General features: G+C 37.8%; 3 protein-coding genes across 3 annotated transcripts; 1 reads left to right on the top strand and 2 right to left on the bottom strand.

Annotated features, from left to right (window-relative positions):
• Positions 1-1,228: 1,228 nt before the first annotated feature.
• On the bottom strand, positions 1,229-8,723 carry LOC130745476 (ADP-ribosylation factor GTPase-activating protein AGD5). Its single transcript, XM_057597764.1, has 11 exons — positions 8,480-8,723; positions 6,680-6,738; positions 6,421-6,511; positions 5,091-5,145; positions 4,890-4,980; positions 4,505-4,763; positions 3,134-3,356; positions 2,820-2,998; positions 2,375-2,608; positions 2,228-2,286; positions 1,229-1,617 (listed from the first exon to the last, which is right to left on the bottom strand). Exons 1-11 carry the CDS (start codon positions 8,528-8,530, stop codon positions 1,461-1,463), a joined length of 1,458 nt encoding a protein of 485 aa, XP_057453747.1. The 5' UTR covers positions 8,531-8,723; the 3' UTR covers positions 1,229-1,460.
• A 4,806-nt stretch (positions 8,724-13,529) lies between these two features.
• Positions 13,530-13,895, bottom strand: LOC130749102 (uncharacterized). The gene has a single exon (XM_057602389.1). The coding sequence runs from the start codon at positions 13,893-13,895 to the stop codon at positions 13,530-13,532; it is 366 nt and encodes a 121-aa protein (XP_057458372.1).
• Positions 13,896-17,781: 3,886 nt separating this feature from the next.
• Positions 17,782-20,462, top strand: LOC130742366 (protein FAR1-RELATED SEQUENCE 5-like). Its single transcript, XM_057594467.1, has 4 exons — positions 17,782-17,998; positions 18,288-19,747; positions 19,853-19,942; positions 20,051-20,462. Exons 2-4 carry the CDS (start codon positions 18,299-18,301, stop codon positions 20,120-20,122), a joined length of 1,611 nt encoding a protein of 536 aa, XP_057450450.1. The 5' UTR covers positions 17,782-17,998; positions 18,288-18,298; the 3' UTR covers positions 20,123-20,462.
• Positions 20,463-21,042: the final 580 nt, after the last annotated feature.

Below are 21,042 nucleotides of genomic sequence, written 5' to 3'. Positions count from 1 at the left end.
AAATAAGGGAGTGATGAGAGTTAATATGACAAATAAAAATTAAGGGCAGAAGCTGAAAATATTTTTCACCAACAAATCAAGCTATTTGGCTATGAAAAATGAAAAATCCAACCCTACTCTTGTGATTTCGTTCAATCTACACTTTTTGAGCCAACAACTTTGATCTCATCATTGGCAGACAACTTGTAGTAATTTTTTTCTACAACATACCCTGTTTGGTTCAGTTCTTTTTAGTATCCCATTTAGCAGGCTCCTTTATTCCTTCTCATGTGTCCTTACATTGTGCCTCCTAATTTTCAACCGATAACATTTTCTACTCTCTTCAGCATAGAATAGTGTACAAATTTAATTAAATATCTTAAATCCAATTCAATAACCAGAATATAATTAGAAATTTATAAATTAGTTACGAGTTACACCCTACTAATTACAATTAAATTACAATTAAATAAATATTTTTGTCCCACATATAATAGAGGTTTAATTTTTACGAACAGGCTCTCAATTGCTTGATGAATGTCGGATGTATTAAAGATTTAAAGGATGATGACGGACCACTTGTTGCATTGTTAAGTTAAGAAGTGTTGGGTTGATGCCTTTTTATCAATTGAATAAATTTGTCAGACTATATTGCATTTGCAAGACCGCTACTTCTTTTCGTTGCAAGTAACAATATGCATGTTGTTTCATTTTATATCTATTTCATGGTTTACTCTTTTAATTGGCTAGTGAGGAAGTGTTTTCAACTTGTTCATTAAAAAGGAATGCCACATGCAGTTGAAGCAGAAACTTGGAAGGCTCCATTCAAATTCGTATGTAATCCATTATAATTAGTTACTTAGTGTCGCATAACTATTAATGAACCCCTCATGTAAAATGTAGTGAGATCCATGATTTAATTATATTTCAGTGTAAAAGAATATAATCTCTCTCCCTCTCCATCTCCCTATCGCTTTCCTATATATGTAAATACGTGTGTGGCACACTTGAGTGCATGTTTGAATACATGGTGAACCAAAATTAAGATAAATAGAAGCAACTTTTATTAGCGTTTATGACTGTCCAGCATGATATTGACTTCACGTGGTTCACGGTTTCTCATTGTGCATCCACACATACACTAAATAGTAATTTGTCACCCAATGATGTGGTTTAAGACCTGTCCGTAGTCGGGGCATAGCCCCTCGTAAAGAAAAATAAAAAAGACCTGTCCGTAGTCCAGAAGATGTAGAAGGAAAACAGGAATGAACAATTAACGTCACCAAAATTTATTGTGAATAATACACCTATCGATACAAAATAACCAATCACCCAAAAGAAGTAAAAAGCTGAACTATCCCAGTAGCTCTGGAAATGGTTTACAACCCAAGCACATGTCAAATGACAGAGAAAGAAAGTACTCTTTTCTGTAAGTTTAACTAACTTTCTATGGTATATGAAATATTGCAGGCAATTGCCAATCACTGCTTCGCAAACATTCCTTGTGTTAAGGAGGAAAAATCATATTCCTTCTCCTTCTGAGGAGTGGTTGATGATACCGGAGCTGCTGACTGAGGTTTGCTTGCTCCCGCTGTCATCATACCATTAACAGGAGCAACTTGCCCCATAGTGTAGTAACTGCAATACATGGCAGTTCAGTTAATAAGGAAGAAGGATATGCTTATAAAAAAAAGGAAGAAGGATATATGAAGAGAACAGAAGAATCAACAGAGAAACATTGTGTATATATGTGAGATACTTTAATAAGATACTTGTTGCAAGAATTACGCTCAAATCGAAACATAATCTTCAGCGAAAAGCGCCTATATCTTACTAATCCATATTCGGGTAAATTTGGAAGAAATGTTTGAAACAAAAGAATGTCTCATTGGCATGTGTTCAGGATGAGATAATTAGCGCTCAAATTTGAAATGCCAAATGGGGGCGGCAAAACCAGCAGTTGATTATTATGAAAATTTGAAAATTTTTCCAATGCTACTACCACCAACCTCAACTATGAAAAGGAAAATACTTTACCAAGAGGATCTACTTTCAACTCATAATGAAAACAGAACAATCTAGACATTAGTTTTGATTTGTGGAACAATGTTTCCTTCTGACTGGCACCAATATCAGCCTAAGATTATTCAAAATTCTATGCAGCAATATCAGGTCACATTCAAGTCAAATCCCTACAAGTTTTCCATACTGAAGTTAAATAGGCTAAGTTCACAAATTACTGGTGTACCTAGATGGTGGATACTGAACTGAGCTCCCTGCTGGATGCGCTGAAGTCATGTTCATTGTCTAGCCCAAAATGAAAGGTGAGATTAATTTCTCTGGAGATAAGAACATGTCATTAATCAATTAACTTAATGCTTGCATCGATTATTACCTGCATAAGTTTCTGCAACTCTCCCTGACCTGCGATGGGCATTACTCCTGGAATAGGGTAACCAGCCGTTGGCCAACTTTGGATAGGAATATTGGACCCGGGTTGCTGTACACTAGAAGAATACTTGGAATCCCCACCTGCAGATTTAGCAGCAGCAGCCATTAGAAGAGACTGTTGCTGTGCCAGCATGGCTAGCTGCTGTTGATGCATAGCAAATGGAGACACCATATTGGTCTGCAGAAATCCAATTTACCGGGTCAGGTAAAATCTTTGTGACATACCAAAACAAAAACAACCCGTCTGAATATAGAGATCAGCAACTAAATTCACTTGTAATGTCTTATGTAATACATAGGACAGAAAGAACTCAATAAAATAAGACAAACCAAATCAAGTCAAAGGAACTCACAAACTTCAACAAATCTATTGAACCATTCGTACATACCTTCTCAAAAAGACTCATGATGTCATTTTTAACATCTTTTTGTGGCTTTTCTGAAGCTAAGCTTGGTGTAATTGAAGGTGAATCTTTAAACAGATCCTCGATTCCAGAAGTTGGACGGGGTGTATTTTCAACTGTTTTCGTGGTCTCAGTCTTCTTGGCTGTTGATGTCTCTGCAGCAGCTGAAACAATAACAGTAACAAAATTAAAAAAAAAAAGATAAAGAAAAAACATAATAACGAGAAGCTTCTTCAAATCTTCAAAAACGATGTCTAAGACTAGGAGTACATTTTTTTACAAGGACACCTAAAACATACACTGAAAACCTGCCCAGTTATTATCATCAGCAGTAGCATCAGCTGGACCTGAGCTCTTTTCACTTGGATCATCCATAGACAGCATATCAAAAAGGTCAGTAGCATAGTCAACTTTGGGGGCGGAATTTTGAGCTGTGCCAGTAGACTGTGAAGTTTCAGCTTGTGGTTGTGGCACCGCAGGTTCCACTTTCTCAATATGCTGAGGTTTGGCCACATGAGTTACCTGTTAAGAAATTGAGTATTTTCATGTCTAGAACGGAATAAACCATGATACTGTCATCTTTATAGGCAAGGAAATGAATTATGTTAAAAAAATAAAAGAAGAAAAGAAAAGCTAAAATATTTATAATAATTGTTCCAAATGATAATTTATCATGCAAAATAATGAAATTGAAAGCTAAATTACTTTTTAATAAAAGAAGTCAAAATTAATATTTCTATTGCTGATAATATTTTCCGACCATCCTTCACTATTAATATGCACCTCAAACAAACTTTTCCTTGCAGTTCTGCATATTATTTTCATTTTTGTATGATTGAATTGGGGTTCAAAAATAGAGGCACTTATCTTTTAAATCAGAGAGAAATTAGGCACTTAAAATTTCTAGTCTGCCGTATAAGCTCGAAATAAAAGACAATCTGCCTTAGACCCTTAGAATATAATTTATAGATATTAACAAAGTGGTAAATAAGCATTTCAGGCATTTATAAGATAACATAAGTAACCCACATTACAAGAGCAAGCCTGTGACGTGTCACAATGTCAATCTTGTCACATCATGTTCTTTTTTCATAAAAACATTTTCTTGTTTCACATTGCAATGTTTATCACAGGCGCGCATCTGCACACTTTAAAACCTGGATATCACTGTGAAAAGTTCACTGCACAGACCCCTTAAATTTTTAAACCCCTTCAATTTCATAAGATGACACAATAGCTGCTTTGTATTATCTAACAACAAATTCTATTCTTTCTTTTTCAACAAAGATATCAATATCCAGAAGACATTACAATGTGTTTGGATGAAATGAATCAATTGAAATTTTAGGAAATTTAAAATACTAAGAAATTAAATCGATGTATTTAAATAATTGTCACTTAACAAAGTATTTTTTTTTGGAAAAGTATTTTAGAAATTGAATGAAGAGAATTTGACAAGTTGAGGATGAGAGAGGAGAGTTTGGGATTAGAATTCCTACTAAAGTTAGAATTTACCCTATAAAATTATCTGGAATTTTCAAAACTCTCTTATTTGATATCCAAATAAGGTATTTTAAGTAATATAAATCTCCTCAACAAAAGCATTACCTTGTTAAAATAAATTATCCAAACACACACTTGGGATGCATTAACTGGGGCTCCATATTTACCTGCTCAGGTCCTTTAGGAGGAGCAGGAACACTGATTCTTGTCGCAGGAATTACATTTGATGGACTGATTCTTGTAGCCGGAATTACATTGGATTGTTGGATTTTCTTCCTTTCCACAAAAGCATTCTCAGATGCAGTTACATAGCTCTGCCTACCTCTTTCCCCTGGATTTTGCCAATTTGATTGAGTTTTCTCATCTTGCAGCCTAGAAGGTGATTTTGAATTCCCGTCTCTTGAAACCCATCTCTTATCTTCATACCTTTAAATATAAAATGATGGAAAGCAAATAATCATCTTGACCAGATGAAAATAATAAGAAACGGACACACTTAAAAGGTAAAAAGATTAAAAAAAAAGTCTGGTTCAAGGATATCAACTAACATACTTTGCACGAATGAAATTTTCAATTCCAACTCTATCATAATTTGGCGGCAATTCTGCTTCCCAGTAACTATTTGCCTTCTCATTTCCCATCGCTATATAGGGCCAAAAATTGAAGTTCAAATATAATGAGCAGACTATATAACTAATGCACAAAACAAAACTCGCAATAACCATGATGTCATGACGACTCAGATTCCCTTACATTGAATGAATGCTACTTGCTCAGGGAGCCAGGTGTCCAAAGTAGCAGAGCGAACCTGCAGAAAAATGGTTAAGTGAGCACATAATAATAATGATCATCATCGTCATGAGTCATACCAATGAAATGATTGTAATTGTACTAGCAAGTTGAAATTTAGAGTCTTTAGTTCATATAAATATTCCAAGACTAGGGTGTAAAAATCAAATAGTTAGGACCTAGGAGCCATGTGTCACCTGTCCCCACATCGGATCAAGTCAGAATTAATATTTCATTTTAAATATAAAAGGAAAAGGGTCAAACAACTATCTTCCCCGGTTTTTTGGATTTGTTTTCGGGGTTTGGATCTTGTGAAAGGGGCTTTCTCTCTTGGTGTTTCGATTGGTCTGCTCTCTGTAACGTTTTGTTATGGAGGGAGCTCTGGCTGCGTTGGAAGGTCTTGGAGATCTTTGGGCATTGCAGCTGCAGACCTGGAGGGGAGTGGATTCTTTGGTGGTGAGGCTGTCAGTTGTGGGTTACTGGCTTCTTTTATGTTTAATTGTTTTGTTTCTTTTCTCTTGTTGTCTTGTACAGGTTCTGGTCCCCAGCTTTTGGCACTTTGGTAGGTTTTTGTTGTTGGGTTTTTAGTCTGCTCGGTTGGGTTAGGTCTCTGTTGCTGGTGTTGAGCGGCTTGATAGGATCCCTTGTCGGTTGATCTTGTCGCTGATTTTTGACTTTACTGGAGACCTTTCTAGTGGGGTATGCACTAGGTGTTTTGGGCGTTTAAGCACGTCTCTATGCTTGTGGGTTTTTTCGAGGTTTTTGGGAGGTTTTCGTTGTTGTGGCCGGGCTGCTGGTTAGGTTATTGTAGCCATGTTTAGAGGGGTTGTTTCTCAACATTTTATATATATTAATATATGTTTTGCTTTCTAAAAAAAAATAGGTTATCAGCTGAGCCCTTGTTAGATCCAGAATAAAAATAACATAACAGTCTAACCATATATTGACAAATAGATGTCCTGCAGCAAGCTCCTAACTTATAACGACAAAGACCAAGATGTAAATTGCTTTCATTACTGTCACTTATTTTAAAACCTTATATCACTGTCCCTCAAAACAATGAAATTTATCATCCATAATAGAATTGATGCAGCAGCATACGCTAAGCATAGAAAAGAAACTCATTGTAATTGAATTCACAAAGATTCTATTTCTTAATGAGACGACCGTAATACATAATTTCCCCCACGTGATTTTTTTTATAAATAAAACCAAGACCTTTATAAGCATCAGCATTATAAGAGAAACCTACAGACCACAACCACTTCTACCATACCAAGGAGCATAATATTACCTTTGAGATGTGTACCCCAAGACTTCGATGTATTCCGGAGCACTGCATGCATATAAATATACCAAGATTGACACTAGCCCATCTTGGGCCTCTGCAAATCAAATCAGAAATGAGAATTGTCAAAAACGATTGATAAATAATCCCGAAAATGCTTCATACAAAGACAATCCAAAATTCATGGACTGATTAGTATCTCTTTTATCGGTTTCCTACTGAGTGACATGAGAATGTGAGATAGAGAATCCAGCTAGATACATACTTAGCTTTGCAGTCAGCACATTCCCTATTCTCCGGCAATTTAAGGAGTCCTTCAAGTATCTGCGTATTTAATTTAAAGTAAATAAAGGATATACTTAAACAAAAGAGAAGGTGAAGGTTTTAAAAAGTGTAGCAAGTTACCAATGCAACCACATTCAATGACATAAACTGATCCAGATTCAAGTAGGGTAAGAATAAGATAACTACCACCCAAAATCCAAAATAATAACATTCACGATACTAATGAAGTTTCGCCCATTTCAACTCAAAATACCGAACAATTTAATAACTAAAGATTTTATCCTCAAATCAAATAATATCCCCACAAAGTCTTTCCCCAATTACCACAACCAACATCATGGATAAATTCTCCTCTGTTGAGATTTGGCTCATTATATTTTGGGCTAAAATCTTTAGTTTATTAGGATTTGATTTAATGTGGATTGTAAAACTTTTTAAGGGATTGTTATAGGATTTATTAGGATTTTATTGTAAAATAGAGATCAATAGAATCCACTATAAATAGGATAACAATGTAACCCTAAAAGTTGTACTTGGTACCACATGCTTCATGCCACAAGTAATACAAAGGAGCTATAGCTACTCTATAGCCGCAGAGGTAGGCAATTTGGCCGAACTGCGTGACCAAAGATGCTGTGTGCTTTATTTGTGATTTCTCGCTCTACTACTTCATGCAATCGAGGTGCTTGAATCCCCTACAAGTGGTATCAGAGCCAATGGTTAGTGGGACCATGGTAACGGCTGGACAACTTCCGCAGAGGGGCCGATGGTTAGTAACCATGGTAACGGTCGGGTAACTTCTGCGGAGGGGCCGATGGTTAGTAACCATAGTGACGGCTGATATCTTCCGCTGCGAAGGGAGGTCAACAAGGATTGCAGAAGTCGTTGTGAGAGGAGAAATCGACGGATTAGAAAGACACGGAACAAGATGGAGATCTGTCTACTTTCAAGAGGCGATGGCCACGCCAGGGAAGGAGAAGTGGATGGATGCCAAGGTGGAGGAGTGAAGCAACAAGGTGTTGAGCAAGGTGGAGTTCAATCCCAGAAATCAGAATCAGGAAACTAAAGCAGCATATCTTCATAGGGGAGTTCGGAATTCGCCAAGGTGGAGATTGTTGAGATTTGGCTCATTATATTTTGGGCTAAAATCTTTAGTTTATTAGGATTTGATTTAATGTGGATTGTAAAACTTTTTAAGGGATTGTTATAGGATTTATTAGGATTTTATTGTAAAATAGAGATCAATAGAATCCACTATAAATAGGATAACAATGTAACCCTAAAAGTTGTACTTGGTACCACATGCTTCATGCCACAAGTAATACAGGAGCTATAGCTACTCAATGAGAAACTAACAAATACCCAAATATCTGGAAGCTGAGAAACAACTGAAGCAAAACCAATTAAGGATAAAGATTTTAACTTCTAAGCAATCCCTATCAACAATAAGACATGTAAGCCTTAACCTTTTTTTCAAATGATCGAAACTAGCAAGTAAAGTTTAATCCCCAAAATCATGAAACGAAAAAAAATCAATCAGTGAACGAATATCTCGTTACAAGCAGATCGATCAATCAGTGATCCATTTCCTAACATTGAGATTTACAATCATAATTCAACATTTAATATAACATCTAATTATGGCAGCAAACGATCACAAAAAATGAACTCTGATTTCTCAATAAACGAATCGGACGATGATTGAATCGAATCCGAAAATGAAGGGATCATTGATCTGATGGTATTTGTGAATTCGGAAAAATGAGTGAAGAAGATGAACCTTTTTGTGCTTGGCGTTGAGCTCCTTGGAAACGTTGGCCTTCTGGTTCATGGTGTCTGTGAATGGATGATGAATGTGATGAATGGGAAGGAGCGAGAAAGAGAGAGGAAAATGAAAAGGATCGAAGGTCAAATTGGTCTTTTAACGCGCTTTCTCTCTCTATCTCTATCTCCTCTCTCTCTAGGTTGTGATTTCTGGTAGAAGGAAGAAGGGGAGGAATGAAATGCAAGCAATGGATGCGTCATGCGTCCTCCATCCTTGACTTTTATTATATGTGTATGCTTGATTCCCTATATTTTCTCACTATTTATTTTTGGCACTTATACTCCCATATTGCTTTCTTTATAAAGAAAATAAAATGGGAGATATGATTTTAACACATTTTATTTATCTACTTCTTTATTTAGCATAGTGCTAGTAGTATCTGATTTCAGTTTAGGAAGGAACTAGTTTTACGTCGTGATTCACCACTATGTCTCTTAAGCAAGTGTTTAGAATTTTGAATCCTAAGCTTTGTGAATGAAAAGAAAATACTCGATCGGTCCCTACCGATTAATGCGTTGATCATGGGGTGATAGATTCATTTCTTTCATCATTGTCTAACGCTATTCATGACTATAATTGCCGTACTCTCTGCTACTACCGTTATCATTATCACTACCACCACCTTCCACCCTTCATCATGGAAGTTTCAAGGCAGCGACAAGATGTTGGTAGTAATTATGGTGGAAGATTTCGGGTAGTGGGACAACGATGTAGGGTGATGGTGATAGAGGGTGCTTCCTGGTGGTGGTGGTGGTGGTGGATGGTATAAGGAAACGACAATAGTGATGATGAGTGTCGTGACACTGGAAAGATCAAGATAGTTTCAATAGTGGTGGATGGTGTAGAGTGGCAGTGGTTGTGGTGGCAAGGAAGATTTCATGTGGTGACGACGATGGTAGATGAGGATGTCAAGCGATGAACCGTTAATGGTAGGTATTGGACGATGGTAGTAGAAATTAATAGGTGATGATGTAGTGGAGAGTGTTAGGCGGGGGACATCATTAATAGTGGTGATGGAGGAGGGTTTTATGAACTGGTGCACGTGAAGAGTGTCAGGTAATAATAATGATGTTGTTGTGGTAGTGGAGGTGACAATAATGAAGGGTGTCATTGTCAGTGGTATATGTCGAAATAGGAGTTCGGGAAAATAGTGAGGTTTGAGGTATGACAGATTTTTAAAACTAAATATCATAATCAGAAAACATTTTTCATCGGATCAAATAGTTAGGTTAAAATTAGCTTAAAATAAAGTTAAAAATAATTTTAATTCATTTTTTCATCAAATAAACACTTCTTTTTCAACTTGTTATGACAAAATCAAATAGTCACTTGTCATGACGATGCACATGATGAGTTATAGCATAACAAATTTTTTTTTCCAACTCAAGTACAATAAACTTTGTTCATTACAAAGTCAATATAATTTGGGAAGACACTAGGTCCTTATTTTTCCCACTATATTCATTTATCAATATCACCACTCCAAAAGAACCTTACAATCATAAGGAAGAGCACAACAAAACACAACATAAGATGAGAATGTTTGTGCTAAAGATTTTATCCAAACCTCCCTCCTTGCTCTAGAGATTGTTTGCAACTTCCACCCTTTAGTGTCTGTTTGAATTGGCATCCAAAGATCAAATACGTAATTTTCCCGAACCATTACAATAGTTGATTCCAATACCACGCGCCTCCACTGCATGCCAAATACAAAGCCAAACCTACACTTGAGTTATTCCAAACACGCCATTTGACAAAATTAAATACTCAAGCCTTCAACTTCCTCGTAATGGTAGGAAGATCTGAGTACTTTCTATAACTCCCTATTGCCTTAAAACCCAAAAGTTGTGTAAACTGATCCTGATACTAAACACGTTTCGGCTACACAAAAGTTGAGACTTATCAAGGTTGATCATTTGACCAGAAGTCTGCTCATAAACACAAAGATTATTTTAAATGCAAAATGTCTCTAAATCGTAGCTCAAGCATATATAATGTTATTATCCGAAGAAGAAGAAAGGAGAAATCACAAGAGAAGAACGAAGTAATGTGAATCTCATGCAAAGATCCCTTCTCAACATAGAAAAAACAAGAACTCCCCACGTAAAATAAACATATAAGGAAAAATAAAGGATCTCTTTCCTCAAAAATCATCCATGTTTACCCCATGCAACTCATGTGGTTTCCCCAGTCGGTGTGTGATCGTCTTGATGGTTTAGCGCGGAACTTTGTTTGGGCTAGAGGTGACTCTCGTGGCATGCATATGGTTTCTTGGCAGAAAATTCCGCGTCCCAAGCGTTATGGGGGCCTTGGTATTCGTCAATCTCGCCTTATGAATGTTTCCATGATTGGGAAGTTGGTTTGGGACCTCATTAACTCCGTCGATAAGCTGTGGGTTCGGTTGTTTCTCTCCAAATACTGTCCAGGTGTTTCTTTCATGAATGCTCCAGCTAGGAGGGGTTCACCTTTGTGGAATGCTTTGATGAGGGTGTGGGCTATGCTCCATGCCGGTTTTACTTGGAGAGTTGAGGCTGGAAATGTCTCTTTTTGGTATACTGATTGAGGGGGTGGCGGTCCGCTTTGCCAACTTGTGCCCTATGTCCATGTCTTCGACACATCTCTGATGGTGAATGATGTCTTTCGGGATGGGGTTTGTGAGCTTAACCGTCTTGCAACCCTGTTTCCCCCACCGGTTGCCCAACACTTGGCTTCTATGTGTGTTCATACCGGGAACTCTCAGAATGATCTTATGGTTTGGGCTGATTCTCAAGATGGTATGTTCACTATTGTTGTCGTTGTTCTTGGTTGCAAAACAGGTGTGGGGAGCCTCCTTTGTTAGCTCCTTGGGCTTGGATTTGGAAGACTGTGGTGCATGAGAAGGTCTGTGTGTTTGCGTGGAAAACTCTTCATAATTCCCTTCCGGTCGCTGCTATCCTGGCCCGTCGTGGTGTGCCCCTCCCTGACCGCTGCCGCGTCTGCAACCTGTTGCCGAAGTCGCAGCTTCACTGTTTGCACGACTGCTCAGAGGTGGTTCGAGTTGGGCGCAATTTGTCGCTATCTCTTTCGCCTGGTTTCTATGATGCTGTGTCTTTTGAAGAGTGGATTAATACTGTTCCGCGTGAGCATGCAACAGCCCTTCTTATTCACTCCCGGTGCATTTGCGTCGTCGCTGCACCTTTGTCTTCACCAATGCCTTGGAGTCGTGACCCTTGGTGTTGCAGTATGCGAATGAGACGTTGCGGGTTCTGCGTCTTGATCATGGGACAACCGTTGACCAGCGTTGGGTTGCTTGGCGAGCGCCACCTTCGGGTTGTGTTGCTTTGAACGTTGACGGGTCTTCATTGGGTAACCCGGGTCGTGCTCGTGCGGGCGGTGTTGTGCGCGATGACACAGGCAAGTGGTGCTTTGGCTTTTCTTCCTTTGTTGGCCATTCCGAGATCCTCAAAGTGGAGCTCTTGGCAATCCTCCATCGGTTGCGCTTATGTTGGGTTAATGGTGTTCGTCGCGCGGTGATTTTCTCGGACTCGCAGCATGCTCTTTCGCTGGTGAAGGCGGGTTGTGGCCGTTTTCACATGTATGTTGTGGTTGTGGGGATGATTCAAGAGCTTCTGGGCAAGGCTTGGCAAGTGAAGTTGGAACATATTCTCCGTGAAGGCAACGCTGTGGCGGATTTGCTCTCCAAAGAGGGTGCGCGTGATTCTTGCCGCTTGAATTTTCTAGAGTCTCCTCTGTAATTCTGGTTCTCACACATGACAAATGTTCTACGCGATGCTGGGACAACCAGTTCGACAACTAACTAACAGTAACAAAACCAGCAAAATAATAAAGAAGAACACAAAGGATTGGTAACCCAGTTCGGTGAAACTTCACCTACGTCCGGAGAGTTTGCACCCAAAGAAAGGAAATCTACTATCTCAAGATTTAGGAATTACAGACACTCATGAACACCACAGTTCATAGTTCACTTCCTAATCTACCCAGTGTATTTCTACTTAGTATCTTAACCTAAGTATGAGAGCCCCTCTCACATTCTCTCAATCACTGCCTCAGTGACTGGTAATAAATAATCAACAATCAGAGTTTGAAGATTCAAACGACACAGACCATAACCTTGCTTTATAGAATCAGTGAGCAAAGTTTGTTCACAAGTAAACAAGGACAAAGAACAATGAACAACCCTAAAACCCTTGATCTCTCTCAATTAGCTTCGGTGGTCTTCATGTTTTAGGTCTTCATCCTTTTATATACTTCAGCAGCAGCAGCATAGGCACTAGGGTTAGCATGGGCTGAAGTAACAGATTGCAACAACCATAAAATCAAAACTAAATCTCCAAAGATCTTGTTGCGTTCTTCCCATGTAAAGATAGAAACAAATCTTTTATCAAAGATTGTTTCAACAAATAACAACCCACAATTAAAACTCTCCTGGTACAACTACTTGAACCTCAAGTAACTTATAAAAACATATCTTCATAAGATCTTCAAGGGCTCACAATCACGTTCCAAGTAAAGGACTGATGTCCTAGCTTCACGAAATCATATGTCAAGGCATCTGCTTCGACATCAGGTTGTTTTTGACAAAATGCAAGACAACAAAGTAACAACAATCTCCCCTTGTCAAATTTTGTCTAAAACAACTCACAGATCAGAGAGGGTAAACATGGAGAACCAAAGCTCCTCCTTAGCAGCAGAACTCCCCCTCAAATGATGCATCCATACCAACAACTAGCATAGTTGGAACATAGAACATAGCAGCAAAACACACTAACTATCCAACAAATGCAAACCAGTAAACCAGTAGCAACTTGAACATAAAACAGTAGCAGCTTGGAGTACTACACAACCGGTTACTTGCCTTGTCTTGAAAGAGTCTTCAAATTAATACAGACCAAAGCTACCAAATAGAAAACAGCTACCAAGTAGAAAACAGAAACAACATGCAGCTACTCCCCCTTTTTAACATAAATTTGGCAAAAGGGTCTTCAACATAAGCAAACCATCACTACTAAGACCAGAATGACAAAAATTCATGAACATTTTCAATAACTGACTTCTTACAACCGGTAGATGGCTCAGAATCCAAGGTAGATTGATGGATTTGGAGATCAAGTTCTAATGTGTCAACAATGGGGTTTGGATTTCCAGCAGAGGGTTCAATATTCACATCTGAAGTAGTCTCAACTAATGTCTCAATATGAGGTTCAACATTGGGAACAGAAACAGATTCAACTGATATCTCATGAATCACATTAGGCACAATAGCATTAGGATCTCCACTTACAGATTCACCTATGCTTGCATGAACAATTGCTGGTGCATTTGAGACTTCAAGAGAACTTGCAGCAACAAATTTCTTCCTCCACTCCTTCATAACATCTACACCAGAACTCTGAGATTTAAGAAGAGCAACATCCTTTGAATATGATCTATTCACCCTAGATGCCTGTGGAGACATCTCTTCCTCACCGAAAAACTTGACTCTAACTCCTTCTTTAGGTTTCCGCTCTTTCCTTGCTGGAGCTACTTGTGGATTAGTCCTTGGTTGATCATGAGACTGAGGATATCCATATAGCTTGTAACAGTAGGACCTTATATGACCAAGTTTACCACAGTGATGACATCTCCAAGTAGATTTCTTGGATTTTCTGAACTGAGGGTACACATGTCGTACAGAATGGTGCAACCTTGGGTCTGACATTGGTTGCTTAGTTTGCTTTTCAGATGAAGCAAGCTTATTTGCATTCTTGTAGCTGAAGTCTATCCCTTCCATATCTCCAACTGTTTTCCCAACTTCCAGAATCTCCTCTAACACATTGGTACTATTATTCATCATACGAATAGACTTTGTCATACCTTCAAGCTTGGAGTTCAAAAGAGTAACTTCCTCTTGTAAGCTACCATTGATGATTAGAAATTGCTTCTTTTCTGCAAGTAGATTATTGACGTTCTTTACTTCTTCTTGCAAACTAGCATTAGTGCTCTGAAGCTTCTCATTCTCAACAACCAAATCCTTGACTTCTTTTCTCATTTTCTCACCATACGTACATGATTCCTTCCACTTAGCCAGCAACAATTTGTAGGTTTCAACTAGTTCTTCATTTGAGATAACCACATCATCATCACTTGACTCAGCATCATAATAGTACTTTCCAATGAGAGCCTTTACATGAATAGCCTTGGTTGTATCATTCTCATGTTTGCCCTTCAGTTGAAATTTAGTATTCTTCACATTGTCCGACACATTGTCCAGGACATTTGTATTTGACGTTCTGCCCAAACTCTTCAACGCTTTGTCAAGAAATGATATAGCTTCTGCAATACTTGCATCAGTATCCTCCTCCCTCTGATCTTCATCTTCTTCAGTGTTGGACACAAAAGTTATACTCTTCGCCTTCTTCTCAGATCTACCATTAAGAGACATCTCAAAGGTTTGCAAGGAACCAATGAGTTCATCAACCTTGATGTTACTGATGTCTTGGGCTTCTTCAATGGCAGTTACCTTCATATCAAACCTCTTGGGGAGAGACCTGAGAATCTTTCTTGCTAACTTTTCTTCAGACATGGGTTCCCCTAGGGCAAAAGAAGAGTTGGCTAGATCCCTTATACGCATGTGAAACTTATATATGGATTCATCCTCATTCATCTTCATAGTTTCAAACTGAGTTGTAAGAAGCTGAAGCTTTGACATACGAACTCTTGATGTTCCTTCATGGGCAGTATTGAGAATCGCCCATGCTTCTTTAGCCACAGTACATGTGTTGATTAGCCTGAACATATTTTTGTCAACTCCATTGAAAATAACATTCAAGGCTTTGGAGTTTCCAATAGCTTCGTCATCTTCTTTCTTTGTCCAATTTTCTTCAGGCTTCAATTCAGTTGTGGATGCTATCACAGGATGTTTCCACCCCTTGACTATTTCCTTCCATGTTATACTGTCCATAGATTTGAGAAACACCATCATTCGAGCCTTCCAGTAGTCATAATTGGTACCATCCAAAATTGGTGGCATATAGATTAATCTTCTTCCATCCATAATGTTGTCCTTGAGAACAGAATATACTCCATGAAGCTCACCCAACAGAATATGGTGCCTGCTCTGATGCCAATTGTAATTCTGGTTCTCACACAGGACAAATTTTCTACGCGATGCTGGGACAACCGGTTCGACAACTGACTAACAGTAACAAAACCAGCAAAATAATAAAGAAGAACACAGAGGATTGGTAACTCAGTTCGGTGAAACTTCACCTACGTCTGGAGGGTTTTCACCCAAAGAAAGGAAATCCACTATCTCAAGATTCAGGAATTACAGACACTCATGAACACCACAGTTCATAGTTCACTTCCTAATCTACCCAGTGTATTTCTACTTAGTATCTCAACCTAAGTATGAAAGCCCCTCTCACATTCTCTTAATCACTGCCTCAGTGACTGGTAATAAACAATCAACAATCAGAGTTTGAAGATACAAATGACACAGATCATAACCTTGCTTTATAGAATCCGTGAGCAAAGTTTGTTCACAAGTAAACAAGGACAAAGAACAATGAACAACCCTAAAACCCTTGATCTCTCAATTAGTTTCGGTGGTCTTCATCCTTTTATATACTTCAGTAGTAGCAGCATAGGCACTAGGGTTAGCATGGACTGAAGTAACAGATTGCAACAACCATCAAATCAAAACTAAATCTCCAAAGATCTTGTTGCGTTTTTCCCAAGTAAAGATAGAAACAAATCTTTTATCAAAGATTGTTTCAACAAATAACAACCCACAATTAAAACCCTTCTGGTACAGCTACTTGAACCTCAAGTAACTTATAAAAATATATCTTCATAAGATCTTCAAGGGCCCACAATCACGTTCCAAGCAAAGGACTGATGTCCTAGCTTCACGAAATCAGATGCCAAGGCATCTGCTTCGACATCAGGTTGTTTTTGACAAAATGCAAGACAACAAAGTAACAACATCCCCCGAAGGCCGCCATCCCTTTGTTGGCGGAGGACTATTGTGGCACCTTATTTATGAGGCGTTAGTGGCGTAGTCGAGTTTTTCTGTTTATTTTTATTTTTCTTTTAAGCATTGATGTACCAAAAAAAAAAAGCATAAATAGTCACTTTAAGTAGTCTATTAATTATCTCCACTATTATGAGGGTTTTGATCTTCCATCTTATTTTCACTTACTTCATCTTCCAACCTCTTTTTATTTTTATCAAGTCACTCATTATATCTTTTATTTTGCTATCTATTGGTTCTATTTCTCACAAATTTAAGTGTTTTTTTCTTCAGGTTGTGCTGGATTTGAATAGTAGACTTGTTGGTGTTTGGATAATCACCAAACCAACGGGCCACAAGCTTAAGTGTTTTTTTAGGTGTGAATGAAATTTAGGCCTGGTAGATGGAGATTTGGGTAGAGAGATGAGAAAGAAAAAGTTAGGGGGAGAAAGGAGGAAGCATGTGTGTTTGGTGAGTGGGAGGAGAGAGATAGAACGGAGAAAAAATGGAGAGATGGGTTGGTCGCAGTTTTTCTTCTTCTGATTTTTCGTATTTTACTGGCGGTTTTGGAACCCCAGTAATCATATCAGATCACCAGAAATTGTCAATATTATAGATAATTATTTTTAATCCCAGGTTGCACTTTACTACCGATTTGCAACCGACAGTAATTACCTTCAGACTACCATAAAGTGTTTTATATTAGAAATAATTTTTAAAACATAAAAAGTGACATTCTCTCCTCTCCGTCTCTCATTTCTTTTTATCATATCAAAAAATTTATAAATCTACTATATTTCTCACATCTTTCTCTCTACTTAACTTTTATCTTCTCTACCAAACAAAGCGTTAATTCCTATAAATAAGGGTTAATGGTTAAACTAGTTTTCGATTTTGTAAGTGAGTTTAATTTTAGTCATTCGGCGAAATGACGTTTAGTAGCGAAAAAAAACAGCCAATAATATTAAGAATAACCATCGCTAAACGTTATTTTTCTGCATAGAAATTAAAATCAAACTCACTTACAAAATCAGATAATAATTTAACCATTAACCCAATAAATAATAACCAAAAGTTGAAAACCACTCTCCACTACCTACAAGCACATTATTCACTCTCCACTATCTCAAGGCACATTATTCAGCCCATAGAAGTTATTTGGCCATCGTTAGTTGAGGCCTGTAAGTAAAGTATAAAGTATCGTGTCACACCAAAGAGTGCAGTTTCAACAAAATGGTAACTTGCGGAGCGCAGGGTTAAAAATCATGACAGAAAAAGGTTTGAAAACGAAAGAAAGAGAGTGACTTGACCGCTTGTTCTGTCTTGTCAACTTCCCGAGCCTCTTGCTTGTCAAACCGAACGAGAGACCCTTTATTTTTCTTATATCGCTTACAATAACTTATTTTGAAGGGTGAGTGATCTTCTGTTTCTTCAAAACACTGACGCCGTCTGAAACTCCAAAACCCTTCAAAAGCATCTCTGTAAGATCCTCAGTCCTATTTCCTTATCAAATGAAATGTTTTGTTTTTCTCTTATATTAGTCCGAAAGGAAATGATTATGATGCCATGCTTTTATATGTATCATCTCTGTAATATTTATGTTTCATCTTGATGTGCTGTTACAACATTGCAAATGATGCCATGCTTTTTTATGTTTCATCTCTATAATATTTATGTTTCATCTTGATGTGCTGTTATAACATTGCAAATGATGCCATGTTTTTTTATTACATATTTCTTGGTGATGATCATGTACAATAACTGATGCAGACATTTTGCCAATGAGTAACAAGCGGAAGGTTGGTACTAGCAATCCTTATAGTTTTCGTCATGGGTTTCAAAAGGCTGGATCTGTGGAAACAGCCGTGTCTAGTAACTTAACCAGACAAAAGTGGATACAAAGCTCTGAAGTTAGAGCTGCACTAGAATACCTCCGAAGTTTGGAATCAAAATCAACTGGGACAAGAATGTTTTGGAGGCACAAAGCTGATGGGGAAGGAAGACTTCAACATTTGTTCTGGTGCGACCGTGGAAGTCGTTCTAATTATAAATTATTTGGTGATGTGGTGGCTCTTGACACTACTTATGCGAAGAGTAAGTACAAGTATCCACTAGTGGTGTTTTCAGGGGTTGACAACCACATCCACACAACAATATTTGCTAGTGCTATTATTGCTGATGAGACTGAAGAAACATATGTGTGGTTGTTTGAACAGCTCAAGGAAGCCATGGAAGCTAAATCACCGGGGTTAGTTATTACCAATGATGACATAGCTTTGAAGAATGCTATGAGTAGAGTCTTTCCAAATGCTCGCCACAGATTATGTGCTCAACAAATCTTACGTAATGCAAGCAGCAAAGTTGGAGACCCAATGATGACCGCAGCATTAAACAAACTTATGTCGTCTGATTGTGTGGCTAGCGAGTTTGATGGTCAGTGGCATGAAATGGTTGCCGAGTATGGCCTTGAAAACCATAGTTGGGTAAGAGACATGTACGAGAAAAGGAAGATGTGGGCAACTGCATACATCCGAGGTACATGTTTTGTTGGTTTTAAGGCCACTTCTCAATGTGAGGGGTTGTATGTTAAATTTGGGAGGTTGGCTCGTTCTTCTGGTAATTTGGTAGACGTTTTGCAGCAATTTCATCTTGATTGCCTTGATGAGTTTCGATACAAGGAAAGAAATGCAGAGTTCAAATCAGTGTTTGGCCGTGAACCTGTGTTACTAACGATGGTGAAATCATTGGAGAGGTCTGCATCTAGGGTGTTCACTAGGGAGGTCTTCAAGTTATTTCGTCATGTGCTTTCAAGGGTAGGCACAATGAAAGTTACTTATTACTGTAAAGAAGTGTTGTCAGGTACCTCAGACATTTACAAAGTGTCTAAATATGGTCAACCAGATAGGATGTGGTATGTGGATTATTATCCGCCACATTATACTCCGCCAACCTACCAGTTTGTATGTGATTGTAAGAAGATGGAAAATTTTGGAATTCCATGTGAACACATAGTTCACGTGATGGTTTATCTAGGCATAGCTGAGATGCCAACATCTTTAGTACTAAAGAGATGGGCCAAGCTTGCACAGGTTGTTGTCAAAGGGACCTGTGATGATGATGATATTAGTTATTTACCAGAGCATTTTAGGGATCAAATTGATATGTTGAAAGATGGCAATAATGTTAATTTCAACAATGAGGACTGGAACATTAACTTGCTCGTTAACTCTGTAAGTGGTGTTAATGCTGACACAATCTATTGTCATTATAATGCTATCTATGGCTGAAAAAAAATTTGTGGCTATTTAGGTAATAATTAATTTTACATTATGCAGGATGAATATGGAGGCTGTTCTTTATTGGAAGATGACGATGAGGTTAGTTTCAGCAGTCGTGACTGGAATGTTAAATTGTTCTCTGACTCTGTAAGTGGTGTTAATGCCAACACATTCTATTGTCATCATAATGTTTTATCTTTGACTGGAAAATATATATTTGAGGCTATCAAGGTGATTTTTAATTTGACTGTGCAGGATGATTCTGATACAAATGGTAGTCCATCTTTTAAGAGGCGTGCCCAAAATAATGTGGATGACAAATGGTGATTTAGGACGTCGGTTCCCAGTTAAACATCAGCATGTTAGAGATTTAGTTATGCTTTATGGCCTCTTCAACAATGTTAAAGTATTTAATGAGTTGTATTAGCACTTTTCAAAATGGTCAGAATCTAGTAGTTCAGTGAGGTCATGACATGGTTATCTGAATGTTTTTTTTTGTTAGGTTTGTCCATCTTGATGAATACCGTTTCGGGCATTGAATCCTTCTGTGATTTTATCTCATAGTGTTTAAGACCTTTGTTGTTTTAGTTTTGATGGAAATTGGTAGCGGGCAATGCATTCTGTTTGAGACAGAAGATGTTAACGTATTAAATATATTTGGATATGATCTTATTAATTTATTATCTATGAAGTGTTGCTTGTTATTTGAAATTTTAACATGAGTATGAGAGTATGGTATTTCTCAACTTGGTTTCTATATGCACCTTCATTTTCCACGTTAACACTTTGTACACCTGCAATTTGCATTTTATTTTTTACTGTAATCAGCCAGGAAAGTTATGGTAAATTTCGATGAATCACTAACGATATATGTGTTTAATTTCAGTATTGACTCCATAGTGCTTAGAGTTTATTTCTTAGTCCTCTGTCACAGCATAACACATTAAATTGCCCAAGACCAAGATTATATTACTAACTAACAGTGCTGTATCACTTTTACTGAACTGTACAAGATTAAATTACTCTTTTAGGCATCATGTTTGTTAGTTGGATTCAACAAAAGTGTTTCTTCACAAAGGATAATTGATTTTTGTGACTCCAACAACAGGGATATTCTTCTTAAAATTGTTGATATTTTTTAGAGCCAAATTTAGAAATATCTCTTTAGAAGCCCAGGTTATAAGGCCAAATGCACATTCAAGATTGTCAGGTGCCAACCCCATCTTTTCTGGGGTGTTTCAGTGATC

This window comes from Lotus japonicus, chromosome 3, assembly GCF_012489685.1.
Source record: "Lotus japonicus ecotype B-129 chromosome 3, LjGifu_v1.2".
NCBI classification, from domain to species: Eukaryota; Viridiplantae; Streptophyta; class Magnoliopsida; order Fabales; family Fabaceae; genus Lotus; species Lotus japonicus.
This window is presented reverse-complemented; position numbering and strand designations above follow the sequence as displayed.